Source organism: Oncorhynchus mykiss, chromosome 14, assembly GCF_057628025.1.
Source record: "Oncorhynchus mykiss isolate SJ-2025 chromosome 14, ASM5762802v1, whole genome shotgun sequence".
NCBI classification, from domain to species: Eukaryota; Metazoa; Chordata; class Actinopteri; order Salmoniformes; family Salmonidae; genus Oncorhynchus; species Oncorhynchus mykiss.
Genome location: NC_143035.1, coordinates 35,207,107 through 35,233,318, shown reverse-complemented (window position 1 = coordinate 35,233,318; position 26,212 = coordinate 35,207,107). Strand labels below are relative to the sequence as shown.

General features: G+C 42.4%; 1 protein-coding gene across 1 annotated transcript in view; it reads right to left on the bottom strand.

The window, feature by feature from the left end:
* LOC110489217 (protocadherin Fat 2) overlaps window positions 1-26,212 on the bottom strand; it is a 68,708-nt gene that overhangs the window by 18,446 nt on the left and 24,050 nt on the right. Inside the window, exons 8-19 of the mRNA XM_021561849.3 lie at window positions 21,878-22,017; window positions 21,369-21,644; window positions 20,951-21,161; window positions 20,522-20,708; window positions 16,888-20,371; window positions 16,349-16,733; window positions 14,639-14,835; window positions 12,997-13,150; window positions 9,845-10,078; window positions 6,306-6,695; window positions 601-812; window positions 65-202 (exon numbers count right to left, since the gene is read on the bottom strand). Of these exons, the coding sequence (XP_021417524.3) occupies window positions 65-202; window positions 601-812; window positions 6,306-6,695; window positions 9,845-10,078; window positions 12,997-13,150; window positions 14,639-14,835; window positions 16,349-16,733; window positions 16,888-20,371; window positions 20,522-20,708; window positions 20,951-21,161; window positions 21,369-21,644; window positions 21,878-22,017 (6,008 nt within the window). The remainder of the gene's footprint in view (window positions 1-64; window positions 203-600; window positions 813-6,305; window positions 6,696-9,844; window positions 10,079-12,996; window positions 13,151-14,638; window positions 14,836-16,348; window positions 16,734-16,887; window positions 20,372-20,521; window positions 20,709-20,950; window positions 21,162-21,368; window positions 21,645-21,877; window positions 22,018-26,212) is intronic.

Genomic DNA, 26,212 nt, shown 5'->3' with positions numbered 1-26,212 from the left:
TTTTAAAACTTTATTCCAGGTGATTCCTTCCCCATATAAACTGCCCAAACTAAACCCCCCTCACCTCCTCTCTGTCCAGCGTAGCCCTGACTATGACCTCTCCACTGCGAGGGTCGATGCTGAACTGCCCCTGAGGGTCTCCACTGGAGATGGAATACTGGACAAGGTTGTTCAACGGCCCATCCAGGTCGATGGCTGTCACCTTGGGGGAAGGAGGGGAAGCAGGAGAATGGGGAGAGAGAAGAGATAAGGGAAGAGGGAAGAGATAAGGGGGTGAGAAGAGGAAAGAGATAAGAGGAAAGAGATAAGAGGGAAGAGATAAGAGGGAGTTGAGAAGAGGAAACAGAAAGCATCATTGAACTGAGCTGCTTGGAAGCATATCAGTCTGATCTTCATTAGCTCAACCAAACTGCCATGTTCTCTAAGTACTTAGATGTGTGTCTGTCCAAATGCCAAATTCAAAACAACTTTCCCTCAGGGAAATGACTTGTCATTGAACACATTGAATGGTGTATTACAGTAACTGGTTTCTAAAGTGACAGTTGACAGTTGACAGTTGACAGTTGAGAGTGACAGTTGACAGTTGAGAGTGATAGCTACCTGCATCACCACATCGCCAGGCGACAGGTCCTCTGAGACGTCAGCACTGTAGTCTCCCTGTCCGAACACGGGCGTGTTGTCGTTGACATCTGTGATGTTGATAATCACCATGGTGATGTCGCTCAGAGTCGACTTGCCTCTCGTCCCCTCCAATGACAGGTAGTATTCACGACACCGCTCAAAGTCTAAAGAGCCATTCACAGCCAGAACACCTGAAAAACACACAACACAAACTCTATTAATTTAACTGACAGCTGTGTTTTAACTTGGTCTTGTACACACTAACACAGTCCTGGGTTGACACGTGGGTTTTGAGTATATGTTCTCAGCCTTCATTAAAAAAATAGGAAGAATTACAGCATTTTCCAAAGATGACCACAGCAACAACGTATTCAATTCCATCTTGCGGTGCTCTTTTTGTTAAAAACAAAACACTGATGTGTTTTGTCAGCGCTATCTGATTGTCTTTGTTCTGTTTCCCCAAAAACATACATGCAGTCAAACAGGTGTTGGGTTCTACCTGTTAAGAGTACCAGGATGTAGAGAAATGGGGATTGTAAAATCTACATCTGTCCCAGCCCAATTTAACTACAGTACCAGGATGTAGAGATAAGGACATGTCTTGAGTAGATTGGAGTTGTCCCTTCTATCTTGTTCCAAGGACAGCTCTGCCTCAACATCAGAAATGTATGTTATTGATTAAGTTTAGGTAAAAGGATGTCCATAGCAGGAAGGTGTTTGCCATAATATTGAGTATGGATTGTGATTTGGCTTGTCTCACGTTATCTGAACATCCCTTTCTGTACCTATGATTAGAAGAGCCACAGAGTGCAGCAGCACAGTACACTGGATTTATGCAAAGAAGAATTTGTTCTTAACTGACTTGCCTAGTTAAATAAAAGTAAAATAAATCTATTGGTGTTCTGTACCCTGGTGGAAACATCTCACAGCTCTCGTATTCAGCCGACAGGCTGATGTGAAAACGACCGATACCAAACAGACTTGAAAACAAACACCAGAGAATTTTCTGACGTTAATAATTGTCATTTCATTGTTGTCTCTGTCAAACTCCCTCCTACCCACTCCCCCCTCTTCTTCTCTCACTCTTTCTCTCTCTTTCTCTCACCCCCTCTCTCTCTCTGTCTCTTCTTCTCTCACTCTTTCTCTCTCTCATACTCCCTCCCACCCCCCTCTCACTCTCTCGCTCTCTCACTATTTCTCTCTCTCTTTCTCTCATCCCCTCTCTCTCTGTCTCCCCCTCTCCTTCTCGTCCCCCTCTCTTTCTCTTTCACTCTCTGTGTGTCTGTATCCCCCCTCTCCTTCTCGTCCCCCTCTCTTTCTCTTTCACTCTCTGTGTCTGTCTCCCCCCTCTCCTTCTCGTCCCCCTCTCTTTCCCTCTCACTCTCTGTGTGTCTGTCTCCTTCTCGTCCCCCTCTCTTTCCCTCTCACTCTCTGTGTGTCTGTCTCCCCGCTCTCCTTCTCATCCCCCTCTCTTTCACTTTCTGTGTCTCTGTCTCCCCCCCTCTCTTTCTCTCTCACTTCTTCCATCTCTCTATCTCTCAGCTGCAGAAACAGACACCTGTAAATGGAGGAAAGAGAGCGTTCCTGGATTCCTGGGGCATCTGCCAGTCTGGTTTACACACTTCCTTAACATGAGACAAGATAACAACATAACAACAGTCATAACCGCCACCTGCATTCCTTTAAAATACCCACCAGGTTTCAACATGTGCAATAATATCACACAGGTACAGGTCTCTGTTCGTTGAGGTAGTTGAAGACTTCTAGACCCTCACCTTGTCTGTTTGTTGAGGTAGTTAAGGTTAGGAAAAGGGTTAAGGATAAACTAACACGCAACAAAAAATGTACTTTTGACACCAATTTGACAAAAGCTGTAACCCATCTTAGACATGACCGTATTCAAGGGTTTGGGTCAATTCGAATCAAAGTCAGTTATTTCAGCAAGTGATTTGAATTTAATATCCAAAAATAGCTTCTCCTTTATCAGTTTATTGAGAGGTCATTGGAAATAATTGAATTGGAATTTCAGTTTACTTCCTGAATTGTTTGATTTCAACCCTGAACTCATGTTGGAACTGAGTTGGTAAATATGCAATTGGAAGTGCCACCTGATTTTCGCTGACGTTCCGATGAGAAAAGAGAAAAATAACAGAAGTTTGACTAACTAAAGAAAATTACCCAATGTACTGTGTTATACTGCAGGGCTCTGCTCTGAAGAAAGACAACAAAGAGAATCACAAATTTAAACTCATTCAGTCCTGTAAACTCTCTCTTTCATGTGACCAGCTGAGACCAAAGAAAATAACATTGAGCTTCCACGTCTGTCTCCATTGATACAACATATAATACATAACATTAAGCTTCCACGTCTGTCTCCATTGATACAACATATAATACATAACATTAAGCTTCCACGTCTGTCTCCATTGATACAACATATAATACATAACATTAAGCTTCCACGTCTGTCTCCATTGATACAACATATAATAAATAACATTGAGCTTCCACGTCTGTCTCCATTGATACAACATATAATACATAACATTAAGCTTCCACGTCTGTCTCCATTGATACAACATATAATACATAACATTAAGCTTCCACGTCTGTCTCCATTGATACAACATATAATACATAACATTAAGCTTCCACGTCTGTCTCCATTGATACAACATATAATACATAACATTAAGCTTCCACGTCTGTCTCCATTGATACAACATATAATACATAACATTAAGCTTCCACGTCTGTCTCCATTGATACAACATATAATACATAACATTAAGCTTCCACGTCTGTCTCCATTGATACAACATATAATACATAACATTAAGCTTCCACGTCTGTCTCCATTGATACAACATATAATACATAACATTGAGCTTCCACGTCTGTCTCCATTGATACAACATATAATACATAACATTAAGCTTCCACGTCTGTCTCCATTGATACAACATATAATACATAACATTAAGCTTCCACGTCTGTCTCCATTGATACAACATATAATACATAACATTAAGCTTCCACGTCTGTCTCCATTGATACAACATATAATACATAACATTAAGCTTCCACGTCTGTCTCCATTGATACAACATATAATACATAACATTAAGCTTCCACGTCTGTCTCCATTGATACAACATATAATACATAACATTAAGCTTCCACGTCTGTCTCCATTGATACAACATATAATACATAACATTAAGCTTCCACGTCTGTCTCCATTGATACAACATGTAATACATAACATTAAGCTTCCACGTCTGTCTCCATTGATACAACATGTAATACATAACTAAAAAAAACGACTTTGTTGCTTTGACACAATGGTAACAGAACAGCTGTGTGGTGGGATGATTACTCCTGGGATGGAACTACACACGAGTGGATTAAGTTGCCGACAAGCCCGGGCTATTGAACGATTTAACAACTAATACAGACATTGGTTTGGCTCAGTCCAACCAAACCTCTACGAGACTCCTGCCCTGCTACGGTATCTCAAAGCAGGGAGGATTTGTAATGAAGGGACACCAAGAGAAATCAGGGAGAAAATAAACTCCAGGCGTCTGTGGTGGTGTCACGAGGTACACCACCACAGACATGGCACCACCATAAGACCAGGCAGTATAATACATTACTGACTAATGTATACTTATCCAGAGTGGCTGATTGCTGTACAGCTTACACTACCGGTCAAACCTTTTAGAACACCTACTCATTCAAGGGGTTTTCTTTATTTTTTTACTATTTTATACATTGTAGAAATATTAAATAACACATACGGAATCATCTAGTAACCAAAAAAAAGTGTTAAACACGTCAAAATATACTGAATTCGATTTTTAATGACAGCTTTGCACACTCTTGGCATTCTCTCAACCAGCTTCACCTGGAATGCTTTTCCAACAGTCTTGAAGGAGTTCCCACATATGCTGAGCACTTATTGGCTGCTTTTCCTTTACTCTGTGGTCTGACTCATTTCAAACCGTCTACATTTGGTTGAGGTCAGGGGATTGTGGAGGCCAAGTCGTCTGATGCAGCACTCCATCACTCTCCTTCTTGCTAAAATAGCCCGTACACAGCCTGGAGGTGGGTTGTGTCATTGTCCTGTTGAAAAACAAATGATAGTCCCACTAAGCCCAAATCAGTTGGGATGGAGTATTGCTACAGAATGCTGTGGTAGCCATGCTGGTTAAGTGTGCCTTGAATTCTAAATAAATCACACACAGTGTCAATAGCACACCATAATAGCACACCCCACACCATAACACCTCCTCCTCCTCCATGCTTCATGGTGGGAAATACACATGCTGGGATAATCCGTTCACCCACACCGCATCTCACAAAGACACGGCGATTGGAAACAAAAATCTCCAACTTGGACTCCAGACCAAAGGACACATTTCCACCGGTCTAACGTCCATTGTTCGTGTTTCTTGGCCTAAGAAAGTCCCTTCTTCTTATTGGTGTCCTTTAGTAGGGGTTTCTTTGAAGCAATTCGACCATGAAGTCCTGATTCACACAGTCTCCTCTGAACAGTTGATGTGTCTGTTACTTGAACTCTGTGAAGCATTTATTTGGGCTGCAATTTCTGCGGCTGGTAACTCTAATGAACTGATCCTATACAGCAGAGGTAACTCTGGGTCTTCCATTCCTGTGGCGGTCCTCATGAGAGCCAGTTTCATAATAGCGCCTGATGGTTTGTGCGACTGCACTTGAAGAAACATTCAAAGTTCTTGAAATGTTCCATATTGACTGACCTTCATGTCTTAAAGTAATGATAGACTGTCATTTCTCTTTGCTTATTTGAGCTGTTCTTGCCATAATATGGACTTGGTCTTTACCAAATAGGGCTATCTTCTGTATACCACCCCTACCTTGTCACAACACAATTGATTGGCTCAAACGCATTAAGAAGGAAAGAAATTCCACAAGTTAACTTTTAACAAGGCACACCTGCTAATTGAAATGCATTCCAGGTGACCTCATGAAGCTGGTTGAGAGAATGCCAAGAGTGTGCAAGGTTGTCATCAAGGCAAAGGATGGCTACTTTGAAGGATCTCAGTATATAAAATATATTTTGGATTTGTTTAACACTTTGTTTGGTTACTACATGATTCCATTCGTGTTATTTCATAGTTGTGATGTCTTCACCATTATTCTACAATGGAAGAAATAGTCATAAATAAAGAAAAACCCTGGAATGAGTAACCGTTCTAAAACTTTTGACTGGTACTGTATATCAACAGGACCTTTACAAAATCTATCAAAAGTGCACCAGAGTTGACAATGTACTTTCAATCATTTCTCTGCCTCGCTGTGCAATCCTGCTCCGATGCCTGACTTCTGAGTATCAAATAGAAAGCAGACCTTCTAACTCTGCCAAAACATTAAAGAAATGGCAATATATTGCAGTCAGCAACATAACCAGGTGAATAGGTATTTGCTATACCATTTAGCTTTCCATCAACCTTATAAGTGGGCTTCTCTGCCTTCTGCCAGGTCTTTCTTGCTGACGTGGGATTCAAAATGATTGTGCTTCATAAATATATTAATTTGCCCAAATAAACTCAAATAAACTTTATGGAAAATTATGGAATGTTTTGGAATCTCACAGAACCTTACTGACCCATGGAACTCCTGGAAGTGACGGAGCAGAACCTTACCAGTTGCTGGGTGAAGGTAGAACCTTCCCCCCTCGTTGCCGGAGACAATGGAGTAGACGATGGATTCCGTCTCGGTCCCATCTCTAGTGAGGGCAGAGACGCTGATGACCTCTGACCCTACCAGGGTGGATTCTGGGATCTGGGCGGAGTACTCCTGGCTTAAGAATACCGGCTTGTAGTTGCTCAGGTCGACAACATGCACTGTAACTGTGGCGATGGAGTACAGTTGTCGGGGAAGCCCCCTGTCGGTGGCTTTGACCTTGAGTTCAAAGGTCGACCGGGTGTTTTCGGCCAGCGACCTCTCCAGGCGCAGGATACCAGAGAACTCTTCTAATGAGAAGTGGCCGCTGTTGTCCTCGAGTAGAGAATACTTCACCTCAGAGTTTATACCTGCAGAAGGAGAGGAGAGAATAGGAGTCAGTCTGGTTGTTCTGAGCAGAGACTATTTCATATAGTTTCATACAAGGCACTATCTAGCTACTATTATCTCTATGGTATTTCACCTCAGAGTTCATATCTACCAGAGGAGAAATAGGAATTGTCAGTCTGGTTGTTCTGAGCAGAGACTATTTCATATAGAGACAGGGCACTATCTAGCTACTATTATCTCTATGGTATTTCACCTCAGAGTTCATATCTGCCAGAGGAGAAATAGGAATTGTCAGTCTGGTTGGTTTAGCACCACGAGGTTAGGTTTCTTCCAAAGTATGCTCATCCCAACAGTAGGTAATAACTTAATATACAGCTACGAGTTAATGGCCTTATCAAAACAATATGCAAGGTGCAATTATGAAGAAGACTCAACTAATAAACAGTCATAAAAAAATGCCAAACAGCCATAATAAACAGCCTCAGGATAATACATGATTAGATATGTGTTTCTGCACCTACAGGAGTGGTCCTGTTCCTCAGTCTCTCTCTCTCATATATATATATATATAAATATATATATAAGAAGGTTGGAACCACCAAGACAATTCCCAGAGCAAGAAATTAGTAAAGGCTCTGAATACTTATATACTGTAAATGTGATATTTCCACTTTCTAAAAAACGTGTTTTTTCTTTGTCATTATGGGTTATTGTGATGTCATTATGGGTTATTGTGATGTCATTATGGGTTATTGTGATGTCATTATGGGTTATTGTGATGTCATTATGGGGTATTGTGATGTCATTATGGGGTATTGTGTGTAGATTGATGAGGGGAAAAAAACTATTTAATTCATTTTAGAATAAGGTTGTAACGTAACAAAATGTGGAAAAAGTCAAGGGGTCTGAATACTTTCCGAATGTTCTGTATACACATCAATTACATGACAAGAAAAATACAATCAAATGAAACCAAAACATTCTTTAGTACAAATGTACTCTAACATCCTCCTGAATTGCTCAACAGGCACCAACTGAACCAAATTTAAGGACTTTTGGAGATCATTCCAAATAACAGCCTACAGGGAGGAGGTGAGGGCCCTCAGAGTGTGGTGTCAGGAAAATAACCTCACACTCAATGTCAACAAAACAAAGGAGATGATCGTGGACTTCAGGAAACAGCAGAGGGAGCAGCCCCCTATCTACATTGATGGGGCAGAAGTGGAGAGGGTGGAAAGTTTTAAGTTCCTCGGCATACACATCACGGACAAACTGAAATGGTCCACCCTCACAGACAGTGTGGTGAAGAAGGTCTTCAACCTCAGGAAGCTGAAGAAATGTGGCTTGTCACCAAAAACATTCACACACTTTTACAGATGCACAATCGAGAGCATCCTGTCGGGCTGTATCACCACCTGGTACGGCAACTGCTCCGCACATAACTGTAATGCTCTCCAGAGGGTAGTGAGGTCTGCACAACGCATCACCGGGGGCAAACTACCTGCCCTCCAGGACACCTACACCACCCGATGTCACAGGAAGCCCAAAAAGATCATCAAGGACAACAACCACCCGAGCCACTGCCTGTTCACCCCGCTATCATCCAGAATGTGAGGTCAGTACAGGTGCATCAAAGCTGGGACCGAGAGACTGAAAAACAGCTTATATCTCAAGGCCATCAGACTGTTAAACAGCCACCACTAATATTAAGTGGCTGCCGCCAACATACTGACTCAACTTTAGCCACTTTAATAATGGAAAAATGTATGTAATCAATTTATCACTAGCCACTTTATATAATGCTTACATACCCTACATTACTCCTCTCATATGTATATACTGTACTCGATACCATCTACTGCATCTTGCCATCTTTATGTAATACATGTATCACTCGCCACTTTAAACAATGCCAATCTATATAATGTTTTCATACCCTACATTACTCATCTCATATATATATACTGTACTCTATACCATCTACTACATCTTGTCTATGCCGTTCGGGCATCACTCATTCATATATTTATATGTACATATTAATTCCTTTACACTTGTGTGTATAAGGTAGTTGTTGTGAAATTGTTAGGTTATATTACTGTTAGAGATTACTGCATGGACGGTACTAGAAGCACAAGCATTTCGTTACACTCGCATTAACATCTGCTAACCAAGTGTATGTGACAAATAAAATTTGATTTGATTTGATGAGAAGAGCAAAAAAAAAACAAAGAAAATGATTGCCCTAACTCAGTAGATATTGAAGGGTTCTCCAGGTTTACCCATCCCTGATTCCAGGTCTGGTAGCTTAAACGTCTGAAGGTGAACAATGAGGTAAGGTATGGCAGAAGTTTATGCAAGAGTTTATGCTTTTAAGACTACAAAAAAAGAGCACAATGCATCGCTCTACGAGACTTCAGAGAGGGCCAGTTTCTGATACAGAATGCATGCGATGTGTCCTGAACTTGATACCCGTAACAAAGTGTAGTGCACTGTGGTAAACTACATCCAATGACTTCAGTGTATTGGCTGCTGCATTCATATAGACAATATTGCCAAAGTCTAAAGCCATCAGAAATGTTGACTGAATTATTTGTTTTCTGCTATTTAACAAAAGACAGGACCTGTTCTTATAGAATAAGACCATTTGAATTCTTAATTTCTTAATCAACGTATCAACATGTTTTTTTGAAAGATAGCTTTTCGTCAATCCAGATGCCTAGATCTTTAAATTAAATATGCATAAATTAGTAATGATTGACTCATATCCTGCAATCCCGTTGGTTATATCCACAGAGGGGGCGGGGTTTAGGGCCATGAAATATTATGTGGAGGTGGGTGGCAGTCAGGAAGTATATAGGAGAATAGTCTCTCTGTTATCACCTGAGGAATAGGAGAACAGTCTCCATTTTATGACCTGGGGATGTATATAGGAGTAGAGCCTCTGATACATAAAGGGGACATTTAGATTCTACCATAGAAATATAATTACTAGATCAGACAAAGCCCCTCAAACCATGCCTCAGAATGCAAATGTCCATTCTAGTCATTCTGATTCTGATTCTATAGATTTTCGCACATGAAATATAATAACTAGATCAGCAAAGCCCCTTCAGACTCTCCCTCAGAATGTTTACACTTTTCATTTTATATCAATAACATAACTTACCAGTGTCAGGGTCTTTGGCGTAGATGACGGCGATGGGTGTCCTGACGGTGGTGTTGTCGAACACGGTGACTTCATAGTGGTTGTTGGAGAACTTGGGAGGGTTGTCATTCATATCCTGGATCATGAGTAAGATGTCTGCCTGGCAGGAGCGACCTCCGCCATCCGTGGCTTTAACTACCAGATCATACTCCATCATCTTCTCCCGGTCCAACTGGGCCAGGGTGAACAACTCCCCTGTCACAGAGAAGAAGAACAGATAATTAGATGAACATATTATAGATAACTTATTCCTTCTAAGTCCATCTCCTAGTGGAGCAGAGGGCCTCACATACAATATATAGATGGATAGATTTAGTCTAAGCATAGATGAAGCATAGACTGAGTCTAAGCATAGACTGACTGTTGGTGATGGGAAAAATCACTGAGATGTACAGTATCAGTCAAATGTTAGGACACACATACTTATTCAAGGGTTTTTCTTTATTTTTACTATTTTCTATATTGTAGAATAATAGTGAAGACATCAAAACTATGAAATAACACATATGGAATCATGGAGTAACCAAAAAAGTGTGAAACAAATCAAAATATATTTCAATGTTCATTAGAGTTAGCTGCACCTCCAATTGCACCACAAATAAATGTTTCACAGAGCTCCAGCAACAGACATATGTCAACATCAACTGTTCAGAGGAGACTCTGTAAATCAGGCCTTCGTGGTCGAATTGCTGCAATGAAACCACTACTAAAGGACACCAATAATAAGAAGAGGCTTGCTTGGGCCAAGAAACACGAGCAATGGACATTAGACTTGTGGAAATTTGTCCTTTGAGTCCAAATTTGAGATTTTTGGTTCAAACCGCCAATGGCTTTGTGAGATGCAGAGTAGGTGAACGGATGATATCCACATGTGTGGTTCCCGCCGTGAAGCATGGAGGAGGAGGTGTGATGGTGTGGGGGTGCTTTGCTGGTGACACTGTCAGTGATTTATTTGGAATTCAAGGCACACTTAATCAGCATGGCTACCACAGGATTCTGCAGCGATACGCAATTCCATCTTGTTTGCGCTTAGTGGGACTATCATTTGTTTTTCAACAGGACAATGACCCAACACACCTCCAGGCTGTGTAAGGGCTATTTGACCAAGAAGGAGAGTGATGGAGTGCTGCATCAGATGACCTGGCCTCCACAATCACCCAACCTCAACCCAATTGAGATGGTTTGGGATGAGTCGGACCGCAGAGTGAAAAAAAATCAGCTCACAAGTGCTCAGCATATGTGGGAACTCTTTCAAGACTGTTGGAAAAGGATTCCAGGTGAAGCTGGATGAGAGAATGCCAAGAGTGTGCAAAGCTGTCATCAAGGCAAAGGGTGGATACTTTGAAGAATCTAAAAAATAAAATAGATTTTGATTTGTTTAAACAACTTCTTGGCGCAACCATTCCGTTAGCCGGATCATTTTCGTCAACATCGCTGAATTGCAGAGCGCCAAATTCAAATTAAATTACTAAAAACATTTCATTTTCATGAAATCACAAGTGCAATATAGCAAAACACAGCTTAGTTTGTTGTTAATCCACCTGGTGTGTCAGATTTCAAAATAGCTTTACAGCAAAAGCTATCCAAGCGTTTATGCAAGAACATCTCTCTCAGCAGACAAAACATTACAAACAGCTAGCAGCAAAGTAGATTGGTCACGAAAGTCAGAAAAGCAATAAAATGAATTGCTTACCTTTGATGATCTTCGGATGTTTGCACTCACGAGACTCCCAGTTACACAATAAATGTTCCTTTTGTTCCATAAATATTATTTTCATATCCAAAATACCTCCATTTGGTTGGCGCGTTATGTTCAGAAATCCACAGGCTCGAGCGGTCACGACGGGGCAGACGAAAATTCCGAATAGTATCCGTAAAGTTCATAAAAACTTGTCAAATGTTTGTTTATAATCAATCCTCAGGTTGTTTTTACAATAAATAATCAATCATATTTAAAATAGGAGAGAGAGAGAAAATGTCTGCTCCAAGCTGTTGCACATGCAAAACTCTGCTGGCACCCAGCCATCCACTGACACGATGTGATCCTTCTCGCTCATTTTTCAGAATAAAAGCCTGGAACTATGTCTAAAGACTGTTCACACCACGTGGAAGCCATAGAGAAAGGAATCTGGTTGATAGCCCTTTAAATGGAGGGAAGGCATGCAATGGAACATGGAGATTCATTTCTCTTAGGCACTTCCTTGTTGGATTTTCCTCAGGTTTTCGCCTACAATATCAGTCATGTTATACTCACAGACAATATTTTTAATTTTGGTTTTGGAAACTTTAGAGTGTTTTCTATTCTACTCTGACAATTATATACATATTCTAGATTCTGGGCCTGAGAAATAGGCAGTTTCATTTGGGTACGTTTTTCATCCAAACATCAAAATACTGCCCCCTACACCCAACAGGTTAACACTTTTTTGGTTACTACATGATTCCATGTGTTCATAGTTTTTATGTCTTCACTATTATTCTACAATGTAGAACAGTCAAATAAAGAAAAAGCCTTCAATGAGTAGGTGTATCCAAACTTTTGACTGGTACTCTATATCACAATGGTGGGAAAAAAACACTGAGATGTACATGTATATCAAAATGGTGGAGAAAGGGCCAGAGGGTAGGCCTCTACATTCTTTAAAAACATTTGACAAAATATTTACTGAAATCTATCAAGAACAAAACCGTGAGAAGTACATATAAATCACAAAATGTTTACATTTCTGGTAGTCATTCACCGTGCTACCAGTGTCATAACATTACTTTGCATTGAAGGCCATATCAAAGCTTCTCCTGGCATATATGTAATGTGATAGCACACATTCTTAAGATTATGAGCTCTGTTTGACTTACAATAATGAAGAGAGATTAATGATGGGCTTGTGCTATGACAAATAGGAAGTATGGTTGATGAGAAGCCAAAGCACCAAATATAGAAAAAACACCAAACCTTTGTGTCGGTCTGACGGTAGACACCATCTTGTCTTCTTTGAAGACCTCAGTTTAAGTATTTTGTAAGAATGGAGATGCAATCTCTCAACTCAAACAAAAACAGATTTCAATTAGGGGGCCTCTTTCTGCTTAGACCCCAAATAAAAGATGCCTCTAACCTGTCTTTTGATCAAGATGGAACTTGTCTGCGTTGGGGCCGTGGAGGGTGTAGGACACTAGTCCGTTGGTGCCGATGTCTGGGTCCGACGCTGAAACCTTCAGTATGAACATGCGTGACGGGGAATTCTCCATGACGACCTCTGTGTACAGCAACTGAAACATTGATAGTTAGCTACATCTTAGGTCAAATTGCAGTTGTTGACACATTCACATTTCATTCATGCTTAGGTAGGCTACCGCTGATGGATGTGTTATGTAGAGTGCCTTTGGAAAGTATTCAAACCCCTTGACTTTTTCCACATTTAGTTACGTTACAGCCTTACTCTAAAATAGACATTAAACTAAATAAACATTGTTTTTTCCCCTCATCAATCCACACACAATACCCCATAATGTCAAAGCAAAAATAGGTTTTTAGACATTTTTGCAAATGTATTTCTAAAAAATAATAATAAGGAAATATCACATTTGCATAAGTATTCAGACCCTTTACTCAGTAAAGTGATTACAACGTTTACAGCCTCGAGTCTTCTTGGGTATGACCTGTATTTGGGGAGTTTCTCCCATTCTTTGGTTTTCATCAAGAATCTCTCTTTACTTTGCTCTGTTCATCTTTGCCTCGATCCTGACTAGTCTCCCAGTCTCTGCCGCTGACAAACAACCCCAAGCATGATGCTGCCACCACCATGCTTCACCTGAGGGATGGTCTCAGGTTTCCTCCAGACATGAAGCTTGGCATTCAGTCCAAAGAGTTCAATCTTTTGGCAAACTCCAAGTGGGCTGTCATGTTCCTTTTAATGAAGAGTGGTCATAAAGGCCTGATTGGTGGAGTGCTGCAGAGATGGTTGTCCTTCTGGAAGGTTCTCCCATCTCCACAGATGAACTCTGTCAGAGTGACCATTGGGTTCTTGGTCACCTCCCTGACCAAGGCCCTTCTCCACCGATTACTCAGTTCGCCCTGGCGGCCAGCTCTAGGAAGAGTCTTGGTGGTTCCAAACTTCTACTATTTAAGAATGATGGAGGCCACTGTGTTCTTGGGGACCTTTAATGCTGTAGACATTTTTTGGTACCCTTCCCCAGATCTGTACCTCGACACAATCCTGCCTCGGAGCTCTACGGGCAATTCCTTCCACTTCATGGCTTGGTTTTCTCTCTGACATGCACTGTCATCTGTTGGACCTTTTATAGACAGTTGTGTGCCTTTCGAAAACATTGCAAACAATTGAATTTACCACAGGTGGACTCCAATCAAGTTGAAGAAAAATCTCAAGGATGATCATTGAAAACAGGATGCACCTGAGCTCATTTTCGAGTCTCATGCCAAAGGGTGTGAACACTTATGTAAATAAGGTATTTCTGTTTTTATTTTTTATAAATTTGCAAAAACGTAAAACAAAATGTTCACTTAGTCATTATGTTGTATTGTGTGTAGATTGCTGAAGGTTTGTATGTATTTAATCCATTTTAGAATAAGTCTGTAACGTAACATCATGTGGAAAAAAGAAAAGCGTCTGAAAACTCTGAAGGAACTGTATGTAATGAACTGCTGTGAAGTCCTTATGTCGGTACAACGTGTTTAAGATGTTGCGTAAGACGTGTTGTTCCTGTCATCTACAGGAATCAAAATATATACTGACGTACCTGCACACACAGAGGACCGTTATCGTTGATGTCTAGGACATGGACCTCTACCGTGGCAGGGGCCTCGAATCTCCCGTCTGTAACGATTATCTTCAGGGAGTACTTGTCTTTAGATTCACGGTCAAGAGACTCTTTGAGGACCAGACCCCATTCCTCTCCCTCTTGCACAATGGAGAACTGGCCCAATGGGTCTCCGTCTAAGGAAAAACATTTGAATGTAATGCAGCAATGCCAATGCTACCTGGAGGCCTACATGAGTTTGGTCATCACCACCACATTTCTTCCTGTCAATGTAGTCACTTTTACACTTAGAATGAACCATTATAGGAGACATACTGCTCTGTTATCATAAGCCATTATTATAGTAGATACATATGGCTCTGCTTTAATACACCATTATAGAAGACATATTGCTCTGTTATAATAAGCCATTATAGTAGATATATATATACACTGCTCAAAAAAATAAAGGGAACATTAAAATAACACATCCTAGATCTGAATGAATGAAATATTCTTATTAAATACTTTTTTCTTTACATAGTTGAATGTGCTGACAACAAAATCACACAAAAATCATCAATGGAAATCAAATTTATCAACCCATGGAGGTCTGGATTTGGAGTCGCACTCAAAAATGAAGTGGAAAACAACACTACGGCTGATCCAACTTTGTCCTTAAAACAAGTCAAAATGAGGCTCAGTAGTGTGTGTGGCCTCCACGTGCCTGTATGACCTCCCTACAACGCCTGGGCATGCTCCTGATTAGGTGGCGGATGGTCTCCTGAGGGATCTCCTCCCAGACCTGGACTAAAGCATCCGCCAACTCCTGGACAGTCTGTGGTGCAACGTGGTGTTGGTGGATGGAGCGAGGCATGATGTCCCAGATGTGCTCAATTGGATTCAGGTCTGGGGAACGGGCGGGCCAGTCCATAGCATCAATGCCTTCCTCTTGCAGGAACTGCTGACACACTCCAGCCACATGAGGTCTAGCATTGTCTTGCATTAGGAGGAACCCAGGGCCAACCTCACCAGCATATGGTCTCACAAGGGGTCTGAAGATCTCATCTCGGTACCTAACGGCAGTCAGGCTATCTCTGGCGAGCACATGGAGGGCTGTGCGGCCCCCCAAATAAATGCCACCCCACACCATGACTGACCCACCGCCAAACCGGTCATGCTGGAGGATGTTGCAGGCAGCAGAACGTTCTCCACGGCGTCTCCAGACTCTGTTACGTCTGTCACATGTGCTCAGTGTGAACCTGCTTTCATCTGTGAAGAGCCAGTGGCGAATTTGCCACTAGAGTGATAGCACCGCCAGCATTCAAAAGTGACCAAAACATCAGCCAGGAAGCATAGGAACATTGTGTTGTTTAAGTGTTTCCTTTATTTTTTTGAGCAGTGTATTACTCTGTTATATTAAGCCATTAAAGTAGATATATTGCTCTGTTATAATAACCCATGACTTTAGTATATATATATTGCTCTGTTATAAGAAGCCATTACTATAGTATAAATATATATTGCTCTGTTATAATAAGCCATTATAGTAGATATATTGCTCTGGAGAAGTACTGTGCCCATCTTTTTCTTATTTAAATATTGTTCATAATGCTGGTAGGCCTGAGAAAACGACTAATCAACTACTTCAAAAAAAGTGTATGTGATCAATCATTCAATCAATCAAATGAATCAATCAACAAGACTCACCTGTGATGTAACACGTGATCTGCCTGTTTTCTTTAGTCACATCCATATCAACAGTCGTTAGGCTCATGATGACCTCCCCAGGCCTAGTATTCTCCATGACAGACCCATGGTACACGTCCTCCGTGAACCGAGCAGGGTTGTCGTTCTCGTCAGTCACCGTCACCTCCACTAGAACTGAGGACGAGAGCTTAACCTCCCCCCCGTGGTCAGTAGCCACCACTGTGAAGCTGTAGTGCTGAGTCATCTCACAGTCCGTTTCTCTCAGAGTAATTATCCAACCGCTCTCACTGTCGATGGAGAAGACATCGGTGATGTCATCGGGTTCGGCTTCCAAGGTGTAGGTCACCTGTCCATTGGTGTCCTGGTCAGGGTCGTTGGCAGTCACCTGGATGGATGAATGGATAAATGAATTAAAACTAAACTGCTCCAAAAAGGGAATTTGATTTGCACATCTTGAACACAGAAATCATAAAGAATTGCATACAATATTCAAGTACAAAAATATTATATCAGTGAGAAAAAGGTCTGAAAGAACATACCTGGATGACGGTGGTTCCTGGTGGCATGTTCTCAGGCAGGAAGGCCTTGTAAGGGTTGGCCTCGAACACCGGCACGTTGTCATTCACATCCTGGACCTGGATGCTGACCGACACCAGCGAGGCTACGTCGGTCCCGTTGTGGTTGCCTTGAGCAATAACATCTATCTGATACCACTTGGTCTTCTCGTGGTCAATGCTCTTCTGGACGAGTAGAGTACCGCTCTCTTTATCCAGAGCAAACACTCTGTCTCTGTTACTCTCCACTGTGTTGCCATTGACCAGGCTGTAGATGACTGGCATGTCGGAGTCGGCCTTGATCGTCCCGATCTCTGTTCCCATGGAGATGTCCTCGGCTGCGGAGAAGGTGTACAGTGGCTCGGAGAACTTCGGAAGAGAGACCTCAGGTGGTACTACTTTCACCTGCACCGGAACCGTGGAGTTGTAGAATGGTAATCCGCCGTCCCGAGCCTTGACTTTGAAGTTTAATATCTTGTTCTCTTGACCTATCAGGCTCTCTTTGACGCTGACTATGCCAGTGAAGGGGTTGATCTCGATGATGTCCTGGGTCACTTCCTCTGCTTCCTCCACGGTGTAGGTGACGTCAGCATTTTTACCGTCGTCTGCATCGTATGCCATTATCTGAATCACGGGAGAACCTTTGTTTACAGTAGACTGGATTGAGACCTGATACTCTGATGCTTTGAACTGAGGGGCATTATCATTTTCATCTGTCAGGATAATCTTCACAGTGCAGAACGCTACTTTCCCTCCTCCATCTTTAGCCATCACCTTGATGGCGATCACTCTTTGAGATGGGTTCTCTCGATCTAAAGGTTGAGATGTTACGATCTGTCCATTCTTGTCTATGGAGAATTTGTCATCTGCCAGTTTGTTGATGATTGTGTAGTCCACGCTGCCGTAAGGTCCATCGTCAGGATCTATGGCGGCCAGGCGAATCACACGTGTTCCAGCCTCAGCGTTCTCAGCTAGTTCCGCCTCGTAAATGTTTTTGTTGAAATAGGGACTGTGTTTATTAGTGTTCATCATATCAATGTTCACAGGGGCTGTGTTCTGGAAAACTCCATCTGACACAGCCACAGTGAGGTTGTAGAATGGGTCCACATTTCTCTTGCAAACGTTAGAAAAAGAAATAATCCCGGAGGATTCATTGATGGCGAAGTATCTTCCCTCATTACCTGAGAGGATCTTATACTGTAGATTGTTCAAGTCTCTGGTGTCGGGGTCCGAAGCTTGGATTTTTATGACGATGTGGCCACATTTGGCCAATTCATCCAGTGTTGCCTGATAGTGGGTCTTGGAGAAGCTTGGAGGGTTATCGTTGACATCGGTTACGTTAACAATGACATAGGCATCGCTGCTCAACGGGTTTGTGCCATTATCTATGGCTTTGATCTTTAACTGGAAGTGTTTTGTCTTCTCATAGTCCAACACCTGTGTCGTAACAATTAGACCACTCTGGGGGTCTATTTTAAAGAAGTCCGTTTCATTTTCCCCCGTCCCCATAATATGGAAGGTTAAGTCTCTATTTCTGCCAGAGTCTCTATCTGTGGCTGATATCTGTAATACAGACGTGCCTATGGGTAATCCTTCAGGTATATCCACTGTGTCAGTCAGCTTGGAGAAGACCGGAGCATTATCGTTAACATCTTCAACCTCTATTTCGACAGCGGACTCTGAAAAGGAGCCTGTCACAGAGTCAGTGGCTCGTACCGTCAATAGATGCATTGTCTGGCTCTCATAGTCCAATAAATCAGTGACACTCAACACCCCTGTTTTAAAATCTATGTGAAAGTTTTTTGAGGCATTCTTCTCTTCCAGATTGTAAATAAGCCGATATCCTTCAGGGTTTCTTGCTTGTACATGCAAGATGGTGGTGAAGGGAGATATGTTTTCAGGGACTTTCAGAAGATAGAGCAAAGTCTGAAAAATGGGGTTGGTGCGGTTTCTCACCGTGATACTCAGCTCTGCTGAAGTGGTCCAACTGGGCGAGCCCTCATCTGTGGCCAGGACAGTCAGGGTATATTTATTAGTAGCTTCAAAGTCTATAGGCCACTGAAGGGACACGTCACCAACATAAGGGTCTATCCTAAAGAGATCAAAATCCTCCTCCAACAAGTACATAATAGAGCCATTTTCTCCAAGATCACTGTCAGACGCCATGACTTGAAAGATTACATCTCCTGGTTCTGTGTCTTCAGAGATCATCATGGAGTGAGGCAGGTTCAAGAACCTTGGTGGATTGTCATTGATGTCAGCTATGTAAACGCTGATGTGGGTTATTGCCCAACAAGGGGGACTCCTCATGTCTCTCACCTCCACCACTATGTCATAGACATCCTGCTCCTCTCTGTCGAAGGGGACGCCGGTGGTCTCAAGCACCCCTGATGTTGGGACTATAGCAAACCGTCCCATTGGGTTCAATACCGAGTAAATCAGAGGCTCGTTCAAGTAACTACCTGAAGCTCTCAACACAGCTAACATTTTGACCGTCATCGAGTTCTCCTCAATGGTGGCTGCATACAATCCCTGCTCAAATTTAAGATGGCCGCCTGCTGTTATGTTGGTGACGTTTATCTTAACTGTGGCAAGGTCTTTGTACAGGCCGTCAGAGGCTTTTACCAGCAGCTGGTAAAATGATTTAAACTCTGAAACATTGTTTACAAAGATAGCACCAGTGGAAGGATGAATGAGAAAAGCATCTTGAAGGTTGCCCTCTGTGATGCTGTACGAGACAGCTGAATCTGCATCTTGTGCCATGACCCGTACAACCTCCATCTCTCTGACGGGAGGGAAGATGATGGACGACTCGTATACCGGCCTAGAGAATTTGGGGGAACAGTCATTGATATCCAGGACACGGATTGTGACTCTGGCTGGCTCTGCTGCGCACAGTGACGGTTCCCCTGAATCCCGTACCTGAATGCTGAAGCTAAACTCAGGTGTTTCTTCAAAGTCCACCTCAGATATCACAGAGAGTGTACCCATGCTGGGATCTATCCTGAAGACTTTCATCGCTTCCGGCTCTAGGATATGGAAGACTAGGAGAGAGTTAGAGTCCCTGTCAGCATCAGAGGCTCGTATCACCAGAGGTGTGTTGCTCTCCCCCATCACCATGCTGTTTATGTGAGCAGACTCACTAATCTGGCCATGGAATTTCTCCTGGAGGAACACCGGAGGGTTATCATTCTCATCTATCACGTAGACGTAAACAACCGTATCTGACGAGGCTCCTGCCGAGGTGCTAGCACGCACTTTGAGTCTGTAAGAGAAACACCTCTCGAAGTTGAGCCTTGCTTGGACAGAGAGAACTCCGGACTCTGCATTGATTTGGAATGTTCCGTTAGGGTCTCCATCTTTGATGCTGTAGTGGACTGCGGATGGGCTGGCTGCAGAGACAGTGATCACGGGAGTTCCCAGAGGACTGGCTTCACTGACTTCTGAGAAGAACTCATCAGAGGGGAACCTGGGAGAGAGAAAAGATAATGTTTTTTATTAGCAATTAGGAAAGCAGTACACAATATCAATAGTAGCTGACATTGAATTATTTGATACAATTTACAAATTAAAACATTTAAGAATTATCAAACTACATAATACTACTTTATATATTAACCTGGGAGGGGTTCTGTCTGAGAGCAGGACGGTGATGGAGACAGAACAGAGATCGCTGTGCTGGGGAAAACCCTGGTCTGTGGCCTTCACTGTCAGATGAAACTGCTCCTGGGGTAGGCTGTCCAGAGGTTTGGTGATAGTGATACTCCCCAGCTCGCCATCAATGTCAAAGGTGTTGTCCACATTCCCTGGAAAGAATGAACAATGACCAAATAAAAATGAACAAATAATTTTACAAACGTATTTTTGGTGTATATAATGTTTTAAATTGTCAACACATTTGCCTGTATGTGAGGGTTAAGTACAAATCTATCTCAAATAATGATTTTAGAATAGAATATACTTCTATACTCTTTTAAAGAATGCTAAAAACATTCACAATTCAAATCCATCATAATCTACCCCCCATAATCTCTGATCTGTGTTGTACCTGAGTGAAGGGAGTAAATAATCTGAGCGTTGCTCCCCATGTCCTTATCCAGAGCCTTGACACGCAGCACCTCTGTCCCAGCCGCAGCCAGATCGGTGATAGTTCCCTCATAGCCGGCCGCCAGGAAGGCAGGAGAGTGGTCGTTGCAGTCCTCCACATAAACCACTGCCTTCACGAAGTTTCTTTTCACTGGGATCTCCTGATCTCGAACCTACGGAGTAAAATGAGATGGTGAGAGCGGGACAGTGGGGGACGTTAACTTAATCCAAATTAAAACTCCTAGATAACCAGAAAAAAATGATTGCTGTAATCTGACAGAGATTACTTTGTAGAACTGTTATGATAGATACGCTGTACTTTAGATCCTCCATGTTTTCAAATGGTAAGGGAGATGACTAAAAAACACCAACAACATTACCATCACAATGAGTGTGTGCACAGAAAGCTTCTCACGGTCCAGCTGCTCAGTCATGACCAGAACACCACTCTTAGGGTCCAGATGGAAGCTCTTCAGGCTGTCTGGATGGACGCTGCCGTGGAGCGAGTAGATGAGTTTGCTGTTTCTGTCTTGGTCCTGAGCAGAGATGTGGAGGATGTCCTTCCGTGGAGAGGTGTCTTCCGGTACTCTGACTTCGTAGATGGACGTCATGAACTTGGGTCGATGCTCGTTCATGTCCAGCACCTGGATATATGCCTAGGAGACAGACAGACAGACAGACAGACAGACAGACAGACAGACAGACAGACAGACAGACAGACAGACAGACAGACAGACAGACAGACAGACAGACAGACAGACAGACAGACAGACAGACAGACAGACAGACAGACAGACAGACAGACAGACAGACAGACAGAGAGAGCAACTTAATCTAAAGTTTTACCATAATACCTACTAATTTACTATGTATTTCATGTGTGTATCACCTGTGTGGTTGCGACCTGATGCCCGTCTGTAACCTGTACAGTCAGATTATAGTTGGACTTCTTCCCTGCATCCAGAGGCCTGGCGATCACGATGCTGCCTGTGTTCCTCTCAATGTCAAAGTCCTGCTCCTCATCGCCGCCTGGGAACAACACAACAGATAGGAGACAGTATAAATAAATCAATATCATTCAATCACCCCATACAATGACAGTTTGAAGTTTGACAGTTCAAAATTTTGACCGTTGAAAGGCCTCAATGGAAGCCTGCCCAGAGCCCCTCAGGATGTTTGGCTTCATATGTGTCTGTCACTGAGACTGACCCCAATAGCCTTATGGGAGGAGTGAGTGAAAGCCCATATGGCAGTTGTGACACACAGGTGTGCCATCCAGAACCATAATGACTTGGCTCTGATTGGAGGATCATTCTTTCTACAGATGGACGTGTGGGCAGCTGTTTGGAGCGTCCACTGGAAATGGAGTTTGCCCAGTCGGGACAGTTGGAAAGACAAGAACACCAACAAAACATTCCAAAAAACGACTCTTTCACCGCTTTGAATGATGGCCATCGCCCCGAATGAGTGCGTGTGAATATGGAATATGAGCTAAGAGGCCCTCCTCTCACTGAACATGGCCACAAACACACGTACTGTGTTGCACCCTCAACAGTTAAGAAGTATTACTTCCTGTGCTTACTACGCCTCATTTTACTGAGAGCAAAAAGCCAACAATCTGCCAGTATGGGGCCAACGAACCACCGTCATCCTCACATGTTCAGCCATGTATGTATTAATGACACAAAACAAGGTTGCAGAAAATGGTCGCCCCCCCCCCCCCCCCCCCCCCCCCCCCCCCATGTCCAAGTGTACCAGAATAAGTGTAACACAATTGTTTTAAGGGGAAACATTTGGCAGCGACACATTTTCAACAGACGCCGTGAACAGTAGGGGTAAAGCTCATGCTTGTTCAGCCAGATGGTGTTTATTAAGAAATAGATGCACCTTTTCAAGGCTCACATGACTCCATTTTAAACAGGCATTGCCTTTTAATATTTCCAGTGAGACTACATGAAAATAGGGAATTTTTAAAATGTCACTTCTCCCACAAAATGTTGAGCATTATTGAACAATTAAGATATGTTTAGATTTCTAGTTGGTGCTTTTGCAACATTTGAAAAAAACTCACGTTGATGTTTATTGGCATGAATCTTCCCACTGGGCACAGATGTCAATTCAACGTCCATTCCAAATTGCCAGCAGCATACCACCCTGCATACCACACCGTATACTACCCAGCATACCACCCTGCATACCACTGCTGACTTGCTTCTGAAGCTAAGCAGGGTTGGTCCTGGTCAGTTCCTGGATGGGAGATCAGATGATGCTGAAAGTGGTGTTGGCGGGCCAGTAGGAGGCACTCTTTCCTCTGGTCTAAAAAATATCCCAATGCCCCAGGGCAGTGAATTGGGGACATTGCCCTGTGTAGGGTGCCGTCTTTTGGATGGGACGTTAAACGGGTGTCCTGACTCTCTGGGGTGTTAACCCCGGTGTCCTGGCTAAATTCCCAATCTGTCCCTCAAACCATCACGGTCACCTAATAATCCCCAGTTTACAATTGGCTCATTCATCCCCCTCCTCTCCCCTGTTACTATTCCCAAGGTCGTTGCTGCAAATGAGAACGTGTTCTCAGTCAATTTACCTGGTAAAATAATGGATAAAAAAAATGGTTAAACGTAATTTCAGTGAAATGACGTGGAAACAACGTTGTTTCAACCAGTGTGTGCCCAGTGGGTTGTTTACTTTTTGTCTTAATTTGAGGTTAGGGTTAGGCATTAGCAGTGTGGTTAAGGTTAGGTTTAAAATCAGATTTTATGACTTTGTGGCTGTGCTAGCTAGTGACCACTCTGCAGAGCTGCCTGTAGAACAAGATTCATGATGAAAAACGCTAAAAAAAAAAAAAAAAAATCAAACATCCAAAGTATTCAATGCCCAGATAAAAAAATATTGCCAGACGGTTTGAAAGAAAAATCATAGATTGCTTAAATATATAATGGGTTGAAAAGCAGCTGTCACAGTCAAAGATCAAGTCATATGAAAAGCTGGAAATCTGAGGTCAACACATTAGAATTGCATTGGCTGCCACATTTATCCAGCAAGTTCTTTTCAAGACACTATCTAAAGTGCCATGCTTCGGTTAATGTACAGAACCAGTCAAAAGTTTGGACACACAAATTAATTCAAGAGGTTTTTCTTTATTTTTTAAAACTATTTTCTACATTGTAGAAAAAAGTGAAGACATCAAAACTATGAAATAACACATATGGAATTATGTAGTAACCAAAAAAGTGTTAAACAAAATATATTTTCTATTTGAGATTCTTCAAAGTTCATTAGAGTTAATTGCACCTCCGATTGCAGCACAAATAAAGCTCCAGCAACAGACATATGTCAACATCAACTGTTCAGAGGAGACTGTAAATCAGGCCTCCGTGGTCTAATTGCTGCAATGAAACCACTACTAAAGGGCACCAATAATAAGAAGAGACTTTCTTGGTCCAAGAAACACGAGCAATGGACAGTAGACTTGTGGAAATCTGTCCTTTAGTCTGACGAGTCCAAAATTGAAATGTTTGGTTCCAACCACCGTGTCTTTGTGAGATGCAGAGTAGGTGAACGGATGATATCCGCATGTGTGAATCCCACCGGGAAGCATGGAGGAGGAGGTGTGATGGTGTGGGGGTGCTTTGCTGGTGACACTGTCAGTGACTTATATATTTTAAATTCTTCAAAGTAGCCACCCTTTGCCTTGATGACAACTTTGCACACTCTTGGCATTCTCTCAACCAGCTTTACCTGGAATGCTTTTCCAACAGTCTTGAAGGAATTCCCAAATACTGTATGCTGACCACTTGTTGGCTGCTTTTCCTTCACTCTGTAGTCCAACTAATCCCAAACCATCACAATTGGGTTGAGGTTGTGTGAATGTGGAGGCCAGGTCATCTGATGCAGCACCCCATCACTCTCCTTCTTGGTCAAATAGCCCTTACATAGCCTGGAGGTGTGTTGGGTCATTGTCCTGTTGAAAAAACAAATGATTTTTGCACTAAGCTCAAACCAGATGGGATTGCTTATCGCTGCAGAATGTTGTGGTAGCCATGTTGGTTAAGTGTGCCTTGAATTCTAAATAAATCACTGACAGTGTCACCAGCAAAGCACCTCCTCCTCCATGCTTCACGGTGGGAACTACACAGGCGGAGATCATCCGTTCACCTACTCTGCATCTCACAAAGACACAGCGGTTGGAAACAAAAATCTCAAATTTTAACTGATCTAATGTCCATTGCTTCCAACGTTTCTTGGCCCAAGCCAGTCTTTTCTTCTTATTGGTGTCCTTTAGTAGTGGTTTCTTTTCAGCAATTTGACCATGGATTCCTGATTCACGCAGTTTCCTCTGAACAGCTGATGTTGAGATGTGTCTGTTACATGAACTCTGTGAAGCATTTATTTGGGCTGCAGTTAACTCTAACCAACTTATCCTCTGCAGCAGAGGTAACTCTGGGTCTTCCTTTCCTGTGGCGGTCCTCATGAGAGCCAGTTTCATCATAGCGCTTGATGGTTTTTGCGACTGCACTTGAAGAAACTTCCGGATGTACAGACCTTCATGTCTTAAAGTAATGATGGACTGTCATTTCTCTTGGCTTATTTGAGCTGTTCTTGTCATAATATGGACTTGGTCTTTTACCAAATAAGGATATATTCTGTATACCACCCTTACCTTGTCACAACACAACTGATTGGCTCAAATGCATTAAGAAGTAAAGAAATTCCACAAATGACCTTTTAACAAGGCACATCTGTTAATTGAAATGCATTCCAGGTGACAACCTCATGAAGCTGGTTGAGAGAATGCCAAGAGTGTGCAAAGCTTTCATCAAGGCAAAGGGTGGATACTTTGAAGAATCAAAAAAATAAAATCGATTTTGATTTGTTTAACACTTCTTTGGTTACTACATGATTCCATATGTGATATTTCATCATTTTGATGTCTTCACTATTATTCTACAATGTGGAAAATAGCAAAAATAAAGAAAAAATCTTATTTTTAGTTCATCCAAGTTCATTTCATTGTCAAAGAGCTGGATGAATACTTTAGCAAAGGGTCAACAACGTGTCAGTGTGTTCTGCCACGTGAGACAGATCATCCATCCAGTGTGTTCTGCCACGTGAGACAGATCATCCATCCAGTGTGTTCTGCCACGTGAGACAGATCATCCATCCAGTGTGTTCTGCCACGTGAGACAGATCATCCATCCAGTGTGTTCTGGTCACGTGAGACAGA